General features: G+C 34.2%; 1 protein-coding gene across 2 annotated transcripts in view; it reads left to right on the forward strand.

Annotated features, from left to right (window-relative positions):
- Ucp4A (Uncoupling protein 4A) overlaps positions 1-15,361 on the forward strand; it is a 49,107-nt gene that overhangs the window by 30,888 nt on the left and 2,858 nt on the right. For both annotated transcript variants that reach the window (XM_071587965.1, XM_071587964.1), the window contains exons 6-7: positions 4,304-4,501; positions 15,210-15,302. In XM_071587965.1, the coding sequence (XP_071444066.1) occupies positions 4,304-4,501; positions 15,210-15,302 (291 nt within the window). The remainder of the gene's footprint in view (positions 1-4,303; positions 4,502-15,209; positions 15,303-15,361) is intronic.

Consider the following 15,361-nt stretch of genomic DNA (forward strand, 5'->3'; position numbering starts at 1 on the left):
TGATTCCCTCAAAAACTATTTCCATTTGATTTCAAATTTTTATTCAATTATAACTCTATTTGAGGTGATTCATTCGAAATAAATTCTGATTTAATACCCCACTAATTCCTAACTCTAATATGAAAAATCAATATGGAATTATATTGGTGGATATTGTTGGGCATAATATTGGTGTATATTGATATGAAGTACATATCTGTAAATATAGCAACAATTGCCTTACATCTTTCCATACTTTTTGGACTTGTGGATGTTAATCTGACCCCAGACAGAAGTATTATGGAATTTGGATTCTCTTTTGAAGAGAGTATGGATTTATGCCTACTCTTCCTTGGTTAGATAATACTAAATGAGAAAAAAACAGAATGTATAACTTGATGTCAATTTTAATGCTTTTATTTTAATTGTATCATTAATAGTAAAATTCTTGCCATATTAATGGGTTTTTAGTGTATGAATAATAAATTTTGAAATTGACTCATTTTAGTGTTTAGTGAGTAATCTCATTAATCCTCAGTTTAAGTAATCAAATTTCATTAAATGCAGCCTTGTACTTCTTAAAAAAAACATGTAAGCAGGGGTGATATTCAAAACATTTAACAACCTGCATGCATGGGTGTCTACAGGATTTTCTGTAGGGGTTTGAGGGACAATATTTTGTTACCAAAATATGTTATTACACTTTTATTTTGCAAATGACAACCGGTAATACAGGGTGCGGCAACATAACTTCCTTGTTTCAAATGCAAAACGGTTTGAAAAAGGAAAGTTATGTTGCCGCACCCTGTACTTTAACCAGATTAGCTACAAATAAGGGTAGCACTCAGCCTTGTTTGCAGAATTGGATAAAAAGTGATGCCCCATTTGGAGAGTATAACTTTATATCTAACTTTTTTATGTTAATATCATTCTGTGTGTTGTCCAGACATCAATAAATTATGAAAGTAAATGAGGATCACATCCACTTAAAGTCTTTAGTCTAAAAAATACTGGAAATATTTACAGTATTTTGCTTCAATAAAGATATGATAAATATAGTGTTAAAAAGAAAGACTTTTCTTTAATTTTATTTTTTCTCTCATTGAACTAACTGGAATTAGGATATATGATCTCTCTCCCATAGTTAAATAATGTATTTTACAAACTGACATGCCTGTACCAGGTGAATATCACCACTGCATTTGACTAAGCTTATGAAATATCTCTGTACTTAGGAGAACACATTTTGATGGAGGAAAACAATGATAATATGCAGTACATATATATATTTAACTGCTTGAAAATGCTTTTATGTGAATAATATAAAGTAAAGATGAAGGGAATGGCATGAAGACTGTATCCATGCAAAAGAATTCTATTCATTTACATAAAAGATTTAAAAATTATGATTTTCTGTTTTCATCACTAGTTCATGATAGCTGCATGTCATATGTTTGTAATATGCAAAAATGCCAAGGATAGCCTGGAAATGCTTCACTTTGAAGAATAGTAACAAAAAATAAATTCAAATAGGTCTACCTCTACTGATTACATTACATTAAACCTTCTCCTCTCCCCCACCATTCTATTTAACCACCACCCATTCACTCCCCTCCATGTGTAGGGACATGCATTTATGGGCAGCTTCATGAAATGTGAGAATTTGTCATTATATCATAGCTTACTTGATATTTATGTTGCATATGTTTAGCAATATGATGATTTACATTTAAGATGCACACACTGCCATTTTAGGAGAAATTTGGATATACGAGGGCAATTCAAAAGGTTAGTTCCCCTATTTTTTTTCATGAAAAATAAAATTTATTCTCCACTTTGCGTACATTGTTGGAAAGGTTGAGAATTTAGCTATTTTTCTGCATAGTTGCCTTGAGGATCAATCACTTTTTGCATCCTTATAAGCAGCTCTTTAATACCGTCATACCTTTCTCCCGCCGCATCGCAAAGCCAACTGACGGCTGCTTCTCTGATATAAATTCATCATCATTTAGTGGAAGTGTACGGTGAGAAGGGTATGGACATCATAAATGTGCAGAAGTGGTGCAGGGAGTTTTTTGATGGCCAGGAAAACATCCACGATGAGCAGCAGTCAGGGAGGCCGAGTTTGCCGGAACCAACAGTGGCTCCAATTGACGAGGTGGTGCGCAATAACCAGAGAATTACCCTTCATGAGATAAAGGAAGGCCTTAATGAAGAGAGTGGCTACTTCTCCATGCATATTGTGTTGGAGGTCCTCGGTTACAACAAGGCGTCTTACCAAAGGAGTGTGTTTGTATCATGACAATGCACATCCACATGTGTCACATCAAACAACCACCCTACTCAATAAATTCGGCTGGGATATCATCGACCACCCTCCTTACAGCCTGGATGTTGCCTCCAGCGACTACCACTTGTTTTCCGCTCTCAAAAAACACCTTAGAGGACAGAAATCAAGTCAGGCAAGGAAGTGCAAGAAGCAGTCGTCAGTTGGCTTCGTGACACTGCGGGAGAAATTTACAACGCTGGTATTAAAAAGCTGTTTACAAGGATGTAAAAAGTAATTGATCATCAAGGTGACTATGTAGAAAAATAGCTAAATGTTCAACCTTTCCAACAATTTACACATAGTTGAGAATAAATTTGATTTTTCATGAAATAAAAATAGGGGACCTTACTTTTCGAATTGTCCTCGTATATGTGTGATTAAGTTTTCAATTTCTTTATAATCCCATTTTCCTCTGCATCAGGAGTCACTAAATATCAGATTTTATGTTTTTACAACTAGAAACATTAAACTTTTGTTTGTAGTCAGCAGGTGATGCATATGAAATATCAGCAATGTAATCTGGCTGCAATTTACGATAATACTTTTATTTTATATTCATGATGTGATTGATGAGGTTACGGAAAATAATTGCTTTTTTATAAAATTAATATTATGATTGATTCATTTCTTGTCATTGAAAGTTATATTATGTCTGTAACTTCTAATAAAGGTTCATTTTTCTATTTTATTTGCTTGCCAGATGCAGTATGTTACTCCTAGTGGTTATATATATATATATATATATGTGTGTGTGTGTGTATATATATATATATATATATATATATATATATATTTATATTTATATGTATATATATATACACACACACACACACACACACACACACACACATATATATATATATATATATATATATATATATATATATATATATATATATATATATATATATATATATATATATGCCTTGCATTTAATTAATACATACTTGCCTTTCTAATGGAGTCTTATTACAGATTACATATTGCCTCCCTAACATGTATTCTGTCTTATGATCCCAGTCTGCTTTATATTTAGTTGTTTCCATTTTTATTTCTCTCTTTTAAAGTAGCAGCTTGATTTAACTATCTCTAAAAAATCTTTTTTAAATACAGGGCTTCAACGGATGCATGCTAAACAGGAATCATGAGTAGGTAATTTTCTAGACTTCTAGTTAAATAATAAATATCAGATACTAACTGGCAATGTTTCTTACTTATAAGCTTTATTAACAGATAAATAATGTGTATGTATTAACTTCTGAAGCAAGTATGTGCATAAGTCTACCAGCTTGTAGTTATAACTTAAATATCCATGCACTGTGCATGTAAGCTGTGTTATATTTCCCCCTATTTTATCTCATTTAAACCAATGTAATTGGAACATCCAAACTTTAAATGATTGCTGAAGCAACATTTTAATTGTTTAATAGTCAATGCTTAATATTCAGCTTTTTTGTTAAAGCCAAGCACTTCTATATCCTTATTTTTAACCACAGAAAGATTTCTGTCATGCATTTCATTATTTTAATGTCATTGTGTTTTTGTAGTGGGGAACTTACCAATGCTTAATACAGCCTCTTTGCCAGTGCAGACATTTACTTGGTATATATAAAGTACTAATGGATTAAAATTTTCTGGATTCTTTGAAAGGCATGAGTTTAAACTCATCCCTTTAATTTAAAATTGGCAAAAACATTGCTGGGTGTTATTTTAGTCCCTTTCTCTTTTCGATTCCATTATTCATCATTTATACTTATGCAAAATTCTGGACAGGGCTTGAAACCTTATTTGGGAAGCATACTGCCTGCATCAGCTCTAAACCAAGGCTTAGTAACTACCTGTTTCATTTTGTAATGTACTCTATATGCAATAATTAGTTTTGCTTTTTATCCTTTTGTATTTTCAAAGTTTAAATTGAGCACCTGCTTATACAGTTCATTCTTTTAAATTCTAGTAATATTATGTACTGATATGAAGTTTTTATTTACCTATTAGGGTCCAGGGAGCCCTTGATGCATTCCAGAAAATATATTCTCAAGGTGGAATAAGAGGATTATGGAAAGGCTCAATACCAAATGTTCAAAGAGCAGCACTAGTTAATTTGGGAGATTTAAGTACTTATGATTCTGCCAAGAGAAATATCCTAGCTCATACATCATTGCCTGATAATTACATTACACATATTATGGCAAGGTAAGACTTTCCTTATGCTAATGTCATCATATTTTAAGAATGATTTAATTGGACAACAGATTTTTGTTTGTTTGATCGGGTATTTCAAATCAATTATATATAAGTCATATATTCATTATATTCCTTGTGACTTTTTTCTATGAGTAATTATGTGGTTAATGTACAGATAACAACAGCTAAGTCTGCTTCAGGAATTTGAATTTTATTTTAGTTATTTCAGTAGTTTGATTTTGGATGATTGTATTGGTTGACATGCAGGTAGGATTTACATAGGTATTCACATCAGTGAGTATTGTCATTCCATTTATGACGCCAATTCCATTGTTTCAGTGTCAATAAACGAAAGGTTGGTGTCTTTGTATTGATTACATTCCTTCTGTGTGCTTAAGAGGACAATCTAGTGGTTGAAACACATATGACCACTGTGCACAATTTATGATTATTTCTTTTTGGACTCTTTTGATGTAAGACTCTTAGCTTTCTTTTTACTGATTACAACTAAACGCCATATGCCATTGGCCTTTAGTTGTAATCAGTAAAACCTGCTGTAGTTTGGCACCCCTGTGTTTGTGTGTGTTCATTCACCCTGAATCTGGCCCCTGACAAATGGATTATTCTCCATCTAAAACACTTTGTGACCAATTTTTGAGTTTGAGTTTGAGTCTGTACCTAGCATGAGATTAAAATTCCCTGTGAACTAAGTATGCCTGTGGCCTGTTATTACACCTGTCTTTATGAAGTCCTCCAAAAACCCTTATCAGGCTCCAATATGAGGGTTTTTGGGCAGTGTGCTGTGTGTAGGTGCCTGGTGGTACATTAATTTTCATGGAATGGAGAGTGTTCATATTGTGGCTGTGAAATTGCAATATTCAATGTAGTTCCTTTTGCAGGATGCCCAAAAACATCAGAAAGGTACCCATTTTGTTTATAGTGTATTATTAGAGGCTATCTCTGGTGTAGAATTGACTTTCCTGTAAATAAATGTAAGATTTGTATGCATTGTTGGCTTTCCTTTTTTTCCATGAATTTCATTGAGCAGTTTTCTCATATTTGGTGACAAAGTCAAGTACAGTCTTTTGTGAATATTACCCCTTTTACCTTGTTACAGGTCTAGATTATTAGATCTCATCAATTTTCTCTCTTAGCAGGTATTATTTAACTGACTTTCATTATCTAGCATTATTTGAAAAAAATTAAAGGTTTTTACATATCTGTTTTTTAATGATTTTTTAATAATTCTTTGATCTCCCACTCTTCTCAAATGTTTATTTGGGCATCGCCATTGTCAGATTTTGACAAAAGGCTGAAATAGTCACTTCTGGTTGGTCACTGTTGGCCAAAATCTAATACATAATGCCCACTAATGTGCATGCATGTATTTAATTTAAATGCGATTTCATCTAAGTTGAGTGTTAGAAATTTAATTAGTAAGATTCCAGGGGTACGAATAAAACATTTTCTAAGTGATTCCCAATAAGATGTCTCTTTCCTTATTTCAACTATTAATACCGAACCAAAATCTAAGCAACAGTAATTCAGAAAGCACTTTATGTATATCCACGAGCAGATCAAAACAAGGACTGGCAACTTAGCCTCTTTGCCTCTTTCTTAAACTCTTGAAAGATATCTCAAACAATTAATAATTCTGAGTGTCAATATAAAGTAGATCCTGGGAATGTTGTTTTTGTTTTACAGTATTTTTCTTAATTTATGAATTATTAGTCTAATACTTGTGTTTTAACAGCCCAATATCAGTCAGAAAAGCTAAAAATTCAACAATATCTCAATATGACAGTAGGAATAGTTGATGAAAATACTTGATATGTTAGGTAACATATGTGAAAAGTGACAATTATCTTTCATTTTCACCTTGGTGTCCCACCGGGTTTTGAATCATGGAGGTGGTGGAATTTTCAGAGGTATCCTGATTACTTCCTGGTGCCATTTGGATAGCCCATCAAGTGGAGCATGTCATCTATCCGATGGGACATTAAATTCTATACCCCTTGGTTTTTCACTTAGAGTAGGGCAATGCCAGGTTTCTCTTCACTCTTACCTCATTCTCTGAAAATCTTCTCTCTATCAAATTACCTGCCTAGCTCCAATACTGGAAATGACCTTAGCAATCAGCCACCTCCCCCATCGAATGCAACTTCATGCTATTATCCCTTATATAACAGCCTATAATATCTTACTGATTCTGAATTTCTTCCGCCTCTTTTTTGCTAACTTATATGAATTTTTCCCGAAAACTTCTTTCTTTCCATAGTATATGTACCTCTTTTTCATTTGTGCGCACATCCAGCTTTAATGTACAGCCTCATCCCCTCAAACCCACATCTCCGAAGTTTTCTAAATATTTCTCATCCGCTTTCCTCAGAGAAAATGTTCTGGAACCATATAATACTGCACTAAAATCAAATTCTTTTCTGATCTTCGATTGATATCATTGCATTAAGTCTGTCATAAATTTGTTCATCTTCTTAACTGCGTCTTTTGCCAGCACATTTATTCTCTTTATTTAAAGATTACTTAGCCCGTTTTCACTCAAAGACTGCCCTGTTAATTGAACTTTTCCACATATTTTCTTTTAAATTAGTCCTAATTTGATATTTGACTTAAGTTGAAGTTTTGCTGTACCAAAATCTGTGCTAATATTTTATTCTCATATTTAGTTGAAAAGATGTTGTATATTTTCTCTTCTTTGTAATTGCACCATGTGCTAATGAAATTCTTCTGCTAATGCCTTCACTAAAATTTTCATTCATGTCGAAAAAATCTGAACTTTTCCATTTGATGTCAACTGAGACTTCTCTTGTCTCATTAATTTTATTTCCTTGCAATCTCTATTGTTATACCATAGCTCTCACATTTTATAGTAATCACAGTTATCCCTTATATGACTAAAGCTACATCATCCCAATATATTTCTTCACCAGTTCTCTTCTTAGCTTGATCTATAGCTAACCCCCTTTCCATGCATCTGTTATATTTATTTTTTGCGTAAAAGTTAATAAGGATGAGAAATATCAGAGATACTCAATTTACTTCCCTGCAATCATTATCCATCTTAAATCACTATCTGATTCTTTTTAAGATGTTTATCCCTGGTCTAATCTTATATTGTGTGATATTTTTATTTGCTTTACTCTTGCAAATTACTAGTCAGAATCCATACTGTATGGAAAGGCATCCAGCTGTATTTTATTCTTCCATATTTCTTCTTATTAAAGTTCTTATTAATGCAATGGATTCAAGTGTTCATCTCTATATCCTATATAAAATTTGATCATCAATTATGAAGTCATCTGCCATTCTCCAAGCTTATGTTGATGGCTCAGTACTACTTTTGCCACATGCAATTATAATTTAAGGTCCTATAGTTATTTATCACATACTTGAATTTTTTTAAGATGAGGAATGGTCCAAAGCCACATGCCTTACAACTCAATTGCCTCAAGGTCACTTTGATTGTGACTACTATTAATATCCTAACAAAGACCCCCAGTAAAATTCCCTCCTAATAAATGCCCTGACAGAGCCAAAAATAATTCCTCCTTCCAGTTTCCCTTAAACTCTGTGGTAAATCTGCTAGGATATTATCTATTCCAGCCATATTTTTACCTTCATTTCAATTCTTTTTCAATCAGGGTATCTTGTATACTTAGGACCAATTTATCCTATGTATTAAAATCAAAATCTCTCTCTTAATCTTAAGTACTGGTGTAATATCTTTAACAAAAAGTTTTTTGACATTTTTTTCTATACCTTTCCTGTATCTCTTTTGGTTCAGATAATGAATTTCCTGTCCTATCTCCTATAATTGGCGTTGTTATGCCCATTTTTTTTAATTCCTTGACGATTCTGTTACCTTCTTATATAGCACATCCATTTTTCCTTGTCTTTTTAATCCAATAGCCCAATCGGCATCTGAATACATTCCCCTGTATGAATATCCTCAATGTCTTGGTGTACATGCTACCAGCCTCTACCTAGTATCAAATCTATCACCAAGTATGGTGAAATTCCTACGGGAGTTACACTGTATCTTCTTTGTTTAATTGAACTACTGAGAAGACTGAATTTGGTAGTCTATTCCAAGTAGCTGTGGAAATTTGTCCATGGTGAGTAAATACATGTTTTCAGTCAAGTATCTCTATTTTCATATTTTAGCACCATTTAGTACTTATGAATCAGTACAATATAGTCAAATAATTTTATTTTATTGCTATATAATCCGTTCCTAGATATTTAACTTCTGTATTAGTGAAATTATACCTTTGGGCACAGTGCCCAAAAGTATAATTTCGGTTTCATAACAATCAAGTGAATTTGGTGCTGCTGGTGCTTACCATGCCATTAAGCATTATAATATTCCCAAAAGCAAATTATTTAAAGTCATATATTTGTAGAATGAAGAATTTGTTAAATCACCTGATTTTTGTGGCATTCAGTTTTCAGGTGACAATGTTTCATGTAAAATTTATTTATAATTTTATTATATTTATGTACTGCAATAAAATGGTGAATTAACAGTTTTTGCCCCTTAAGCAAGATGAACTTGAGTCCTTCAGGCTTTATTTAATAATAATAATAATAATAATTTTTATTTGTCCAGAGACTGCATCATACAAAAAATTGTACACATAGTATAGGACAATAAATATGAATTGATCTGCCAAGTTAACATATTTTCTTGGATAAGGTATGTGTTGGTATTAAAAAATTGAAAATGGAATTATCTGGTTGATTTCATCAAAATATTTGTCTTATTCCTCTGAGTTACATGATGATGGAAATACCACCTTTTGAATGTTGAAAATCTATACTTTATGAGACAATCATAGTTAAATCTGCAATGCAAATAGATAGTGCAAAATTTGATTGACATTACTACTACATTTGACATGAATGTCTATTTGTTGTAGATTTCAATTCCAGGCTGTCAACTGAAGGATGGGCAATCTAGAGTGAGAATCAAACAAGAGCTACATAATTTCATTATAGTGAATGGGTTCAAGCCATTTGTAAATCCTAAGGTTTACAGCCTAGAATGAAATGAAATACCATTAAGATTTCTTAAGAAATTTAAAAAACAAAGGCGTAGGACATTTAGTGTGGTCATGCAATAAGATCCATGGAATAGGTGAGTAGCCGGAAGACTTTCTGAAGAGTCTTATGGTGCCAATGGCAAAAAAGGATGCGAACAAGTGCAAGTTGAATGAAATGGTTAGCCTCATCTCGCAAATGGCCAAAATAGTGTTTAGGTGTTTAATAGGAGGATGGTTAACAAAATGGAAGGGGAAAATGGGGGGGGGGGAGCAGTTTTGTTTTAGAAAGAGAACAAGAGACCGTGGTAGATGTTTAAGAATAATTGGAGTGTGATATCTAGAGAGATACAAAGAATTAAGGTTTTGCTATTTTAAACTAGGCAAATGTTTTTGAATAATTGGATTGGATGAAAATAACATCGATTGTAAACAAGAAAGACATGGACTGAATAGAGAGAATTAGGATGCTGTACATGAATCAGCAACTTGTAGTGAGGGTTGGCAAATGAATGAGTGAGTGGGACGAGGAAGGGAATGCATCTGGAAGAGAATAGAAGACAGATGGAGGGAGTGAACATGGAAGACGAAAAATTAACATGTTTTGATGGTTAATGGTGTGTGAACATCTGCTACCCCGACATTTATTCTTTTTAGTCATGTACCAGGTTGAATTGGGCAAAAATTCAGAAATCAGAACTCACATGTACTGCACCAAATGGATTTTTGTATGCATCACTGACACCAGGTGGAAAATCTCTACCTCCAAGTTTAAGGATCAAAATCAGTGATAGTGAGTGAAGTTTATTGGTAATTCACTACCAATGACAAGTATTTTATTTATTTAATGGCTTCATTTGGGTGAGATTAAGACTTTCAAGTCCCTTTTTCCTCCGAACCCCTACATATTACATTAAATGATATTACAAACACCCAAACCCTAGGTGGAGGAAAATCCACCTAAGTGGGAATCGAACCCATGACCTCTGAGTTGCTAGGCAAGGATATTACCCCGCTGCCACTGAGGCTGGCAAGTATCACCCTGGCTAGGGAATTTGACCCTAGAGTTGGTCCTCAATGGTCAATTCATTAATGAAAAATGGCATGTTCTACACCTGTGATATTAATGAACATAAACTCTTGGAAATGGGTTTTAAAAACAAAGTTAATTACTGGAGCATATGATAGTTGTGCACTTATGTACAGTATTATTGACAAAAAAAGAACGAAGAAAAAGGTCTGGGTGAACTTCATCTCTTATTCCTTTCTTTAATCACCAAGAATTGGAATTTATAAGTAATTTATAGAATTGGCTTTTTTTGCTGTGTTGAAGACTTGTGAAATTTTGTATTTCATTTGAATATAGTATATTTTGGAAACTCCATAATTATGAGCATGATGAAATTAATGTGTGAACCCAAATAGAAATTTCCTATTGTTCGTGATATTAATAACATATGCTATTATAATGTGTTATTTATGGTATGACAAGATTTCAGTAACAATTTTGGACATTGTGAAATTAAAATAGCTATAGCAATATTTCAACAAATGGCAATATTCTAAAATATTTTTTGTGTGCGTACAAAGTTAAATAAAGAGGAACTGCTTTAAAAATCAGATGGTTAATGAAACTGCCTTTTCTGGTATAGTTGAGTTTATGCAAATAAAATTTCTTAATTTCTAAATTCGTTAGGTCTAATTGTTTTTTTTCTCAATTTGCACAATTATAATAATTATTTGCCATCATTATGACACATGGACTGAAATGTGTCTACTTCATTAAAAGATGAAAAGGAATTATTGCTTTATCTTTTGTTACCTGAAATGTTGTTTTCATTCAGCCTGCCTGCTGTAAATATGAGTCCTGTGACAAATGTTTAGGGCTATCTTATTGATTTTAAAACTCATGAACTAATGGTCTGATGATTCTGAAATTAAAAAAATAACATAATTGTAATTTCCATATTCCATTCCATTCCAAATTTCATAAATGTCAATTAGGATATTCTGTATCTCTTGCTCCTTCATATTGTCATCATAAGAAATTACAAGAAATACATTGGCTGTAAATACCGATGTCTCAATCCTTTCCCTGCTGAGTATGTTTTGTCTGCCAGTGATTGAAAAAATAATGCATATAATCATTGAATAAACCCCCTCGGAAAACAATAAAGAATGCAAGTGTGGTCACATTATGCTATGATTGGTTTGTGCTCTGAAGGAATATTTGTCTTTGTTGTGCATAAATATGTATGTAAGTATAGCATTTGGAAAGAATAACTTCTTTTGATTTTTCCACTGACATGATTGTTTTGCAGTTTATAAGAAGCTATGGGTGGCTTGTTTATTAACAGTGATGGATTACATTGGTTATTAGAACCCTAGAAACTCAAAGATTTTTCTAAGAAAATGTAGGGACCTGTTCTAGCACTGTTGTGGAACAAAGCAGGTCTCAACCCAACACCAAAAACCCATGTTAGAACTGGGGCGTAGTGTATTTCCTTATGAAGTTACCTTTTTAAAAATTTTAAAGAGCTAATACAACTCAGATATATTTATTAATTAGTGGAAAAGAAATATTTTCAAAATTAATGTACATAATTGGAAAGGAGCTAATGTTTAATTTATGAGAATAATTGAATCAAATTTTCATTAAGAGTTGCAGTATTCAAATGAAAATGTATTACATGAGTTTAAAAACATATATGTGAGGTTGTAATATGGTTGCTTGCCCTTGGATGTGGGATTCAAATCTGGATATTGAGTTCATTGCACTGGACTTGTTCTCTGCAGTTTTACCACATACAAGGTCCATTCAATAAGTATTAGGACTGGTTCCAAAAATCAACATTTATTGCAGTTATCATTGCAATAACTTAATAATCTTCAAAGTACATTCCTCCTGCATTGATTCACTTAGTTCAGCGCGTCTGCTACTCGTCAAAAGCCCGCTGGAAGTCGGTTTCCAGAATACTGTTGAGAGCCTTTGTCATCACTGCTTGAACCGCCTCGATGTAGTCGAACGGATATCTTTTGAGCTCCCTTTATATTTGCGGAAACAAGAAAAAGTCAGGTAGAGCCAGGTCGGGGCCGTTCGGGGGTTGAGGCAACGTTGCTCTGCCAAATTTCGTCAGTAGCTGCCACACAACAATCGCACTGTGGTATGGCGCATTGCCGTGGTGAAGTTTCCATTTCTTCGCAATTGCTGGTCACACGTGCATTAGGCGATTTTGCAGGGGTGTCGGTACTTGCATGTAAAATGCACTATTTACAGTCGTTCCAGTTGGCACAAACTCCTGGTGAATAATGCCCAGTCAGTCGAAAAAACAATGCTTTTTTTGGACGTGGGGATCCCTGCGTGTAACATTCTGAGCTTTGATGTTTTGTTTCCGGGTGGTACTGGAACTCCCACGTTTCATCGTCGGTAATAACGTTGTCGAGAAAATCTTCATCTTCCTGGACACAGTCCAAAATTTCTTGCAAAATTTCCACCCACGACAGTTTTTGTTCCTTGCTCAAGACTTTTGCCACCAGCTTCGTGTACACTTTCCTCATCATAAGATCCTCTGTTACAATGGTGTGGATGGTTCCGACTGAAAGGCCGGTCTCCTCACTGATAAGGGCAATGATTAAATACCTGTCAGGTTCCAAAACTTTTTTCACTTTGGCCACCTGAGCATCGGTTCGAGCAGTCGTCAGACATCTGACGCAGTGCTCGTCTTTGACAAGCTCCTGGCCTTCCTCAAACATTTTATGCCACTCAAAAACACTTGGGCGGCTCAAGGCATCATCTCCATAAGCCTGTTTAATGAGTTCAAGGGTCTCTGATGTGGATTTCCCGAGTTTAACGCAAAACTTCACAGCGTATCATTGCTCAATGGTTTGCTCCATGCTGGGATGACGACACCACAAACAATAACACGTCACAAAAATCCACCTCCTGTCTCAACGCATGCCCGTAGGCGATTGAACTAAAGTGCGCCTGAGTGGTGGGGTACCCCTCAACCGAGTTGACTGGTTGGACCCCCATCCACCGCTCTGTTGAGGCTACAGTAAACCTGTCCCGATACCTATTGTACAGACCTTGTAATTACATGGGCTGCCCAATAACTCTTTAGAAAGTTCAAGAAATGGTGCTCATAGTATCACAAAAGGTTTGCTGATGGTAAGCCTAATCTCTCAATAGACTGCTGATAAAATTTCTACTATTTTCATCATGTGGTTTCATTTTTATTTTCAATTGAAGAAAAAACTTTTGTTTATTTGGTAAAATAGAAAAAGTAAATTAATTTGGTGATTAAACACTTCTATTTAAAAGGTTTAATACCAAAAGAGATGAAAGCAGAGTTAGATGAAGTTCATGGCATGTCTGGTCATAGTTCATGAAATAGTTGAGGCCATAGGCATATCACAAGGTACAGTACAGTGTTTTCAATTTTTTACAAAAATTTGGGTTTGAAGAAATCTCAGCAAGATGGGTGCCACAGTAGCTCTCAGTGTAGAAGAAACCCAATTATATGGTTGTTTTGGAGGCTGATTTGGTGCTTTTCCATCACAATCCTGATGAGTTTCTGCCTTGATACATAACTGTGGACAAAGCATGGATACATTACAACACTCCAGACACAAAGGAGCAGTGGAAACAGTGTGTTTCTAAAGGCAATCCTGCTCAGAAAAAGGCATAGATGGTGAAATGGGCCTACAGGGTGAGGGCCATGGTTTTTTGGGGTGCATGCTGAATTGCTGTATTTATAACTTGCTGGAAGTACAAATGATAAATGGAGAGCGTTGTGTGTCTTTATTTCACTGGTTGAGCGAAGAAACCAAGAAAAAAATTCTCATTTTGCAAGGGACAAAATTCTCTTCCGACTATGCATTGGTGCACACCTGTGTAGTTTAGATGGTGAATATTATAGAATTAAAGTCAGAATTGTTACGATACCCACTTTATTCACCAGAATTGGCTCCCAGTGATTTTTTTTTAATATCCAAACTTGAAAAAATGGCTTAGCAGAAAATACAGAGGCCGATTTTGAGGACCTTCTGAAATCCTGTTTGGACAGCTTAAAAGTAGGAGAAATACTGGGAAAAGTTTATGGAGTGAAAAGGAGATTATGTTGAAAAGTAAAAAATTACCTTAAGTAATTTGTTTTTTTTTTTAAATTTTTTCCTGGAAACTTATTGAATGACCCACATATAAAAAACTAGGAGTAATTTGAAGCAATTATTTTTTGGCTGTCCTTCCATGATTTTGTAATTTCATTTGCTAAGTTGATAATGAGCCCTGCTCTTAAAATTTGTGGTTCTTAATTTGGAGTACTTATTCTGAAGCACCCCCTCAGGACCTGAGGATGCAAGCCACCCTACCTGGAAGATACCTTATTATGGAGACACCTTATGAGTGTCAGCGATTTTCAATTTTCAAACAATAATGATAGAACTGGCATGATTTACATCCCACACTTCGTTATGGTTAACGTTTTGAGGAATGGAGTTAAAGAGTGTGTCTTAAAGATGATGTAAGGTGCTGGGTGATGTTAAGGTGAACTGCTTTTTAAACTGTAGTGAGTGGGTTTTAATGCATAAACTGTAATGTTAAACAATTGTTGCTCTTTAATTTTCAAATTCACCCACTTTTTGTTTTTGTTACTCCATAGTGTGTGTGCAGGTTTTTCAGCTGCTGTGTTGGGTACTCCAGCAGATGTAATAAAAACTAGGGTGATGAATCAACCTACTGATGAGACTGGAAAGTGAGTTTTTGGTTAAGTTTTATTAATATAATTACATACTAACAGCAATATATAAATCA

The sequence above is a fragment of the Hetaerina americana genome, unplaced genomic scaffold (genome assembly GCF_022747635.1).
Source record: "Hetaerina americana unplaced genomic scaffold, ioHetAmer1.1.p SCAF_3, whole genome shotgun sequence".
NCBI lineage: Eukaryota > Metazoa > Arthropoda > Insecta > Odonata > Calopterygidae > Hetaerina > Hetaerina americana.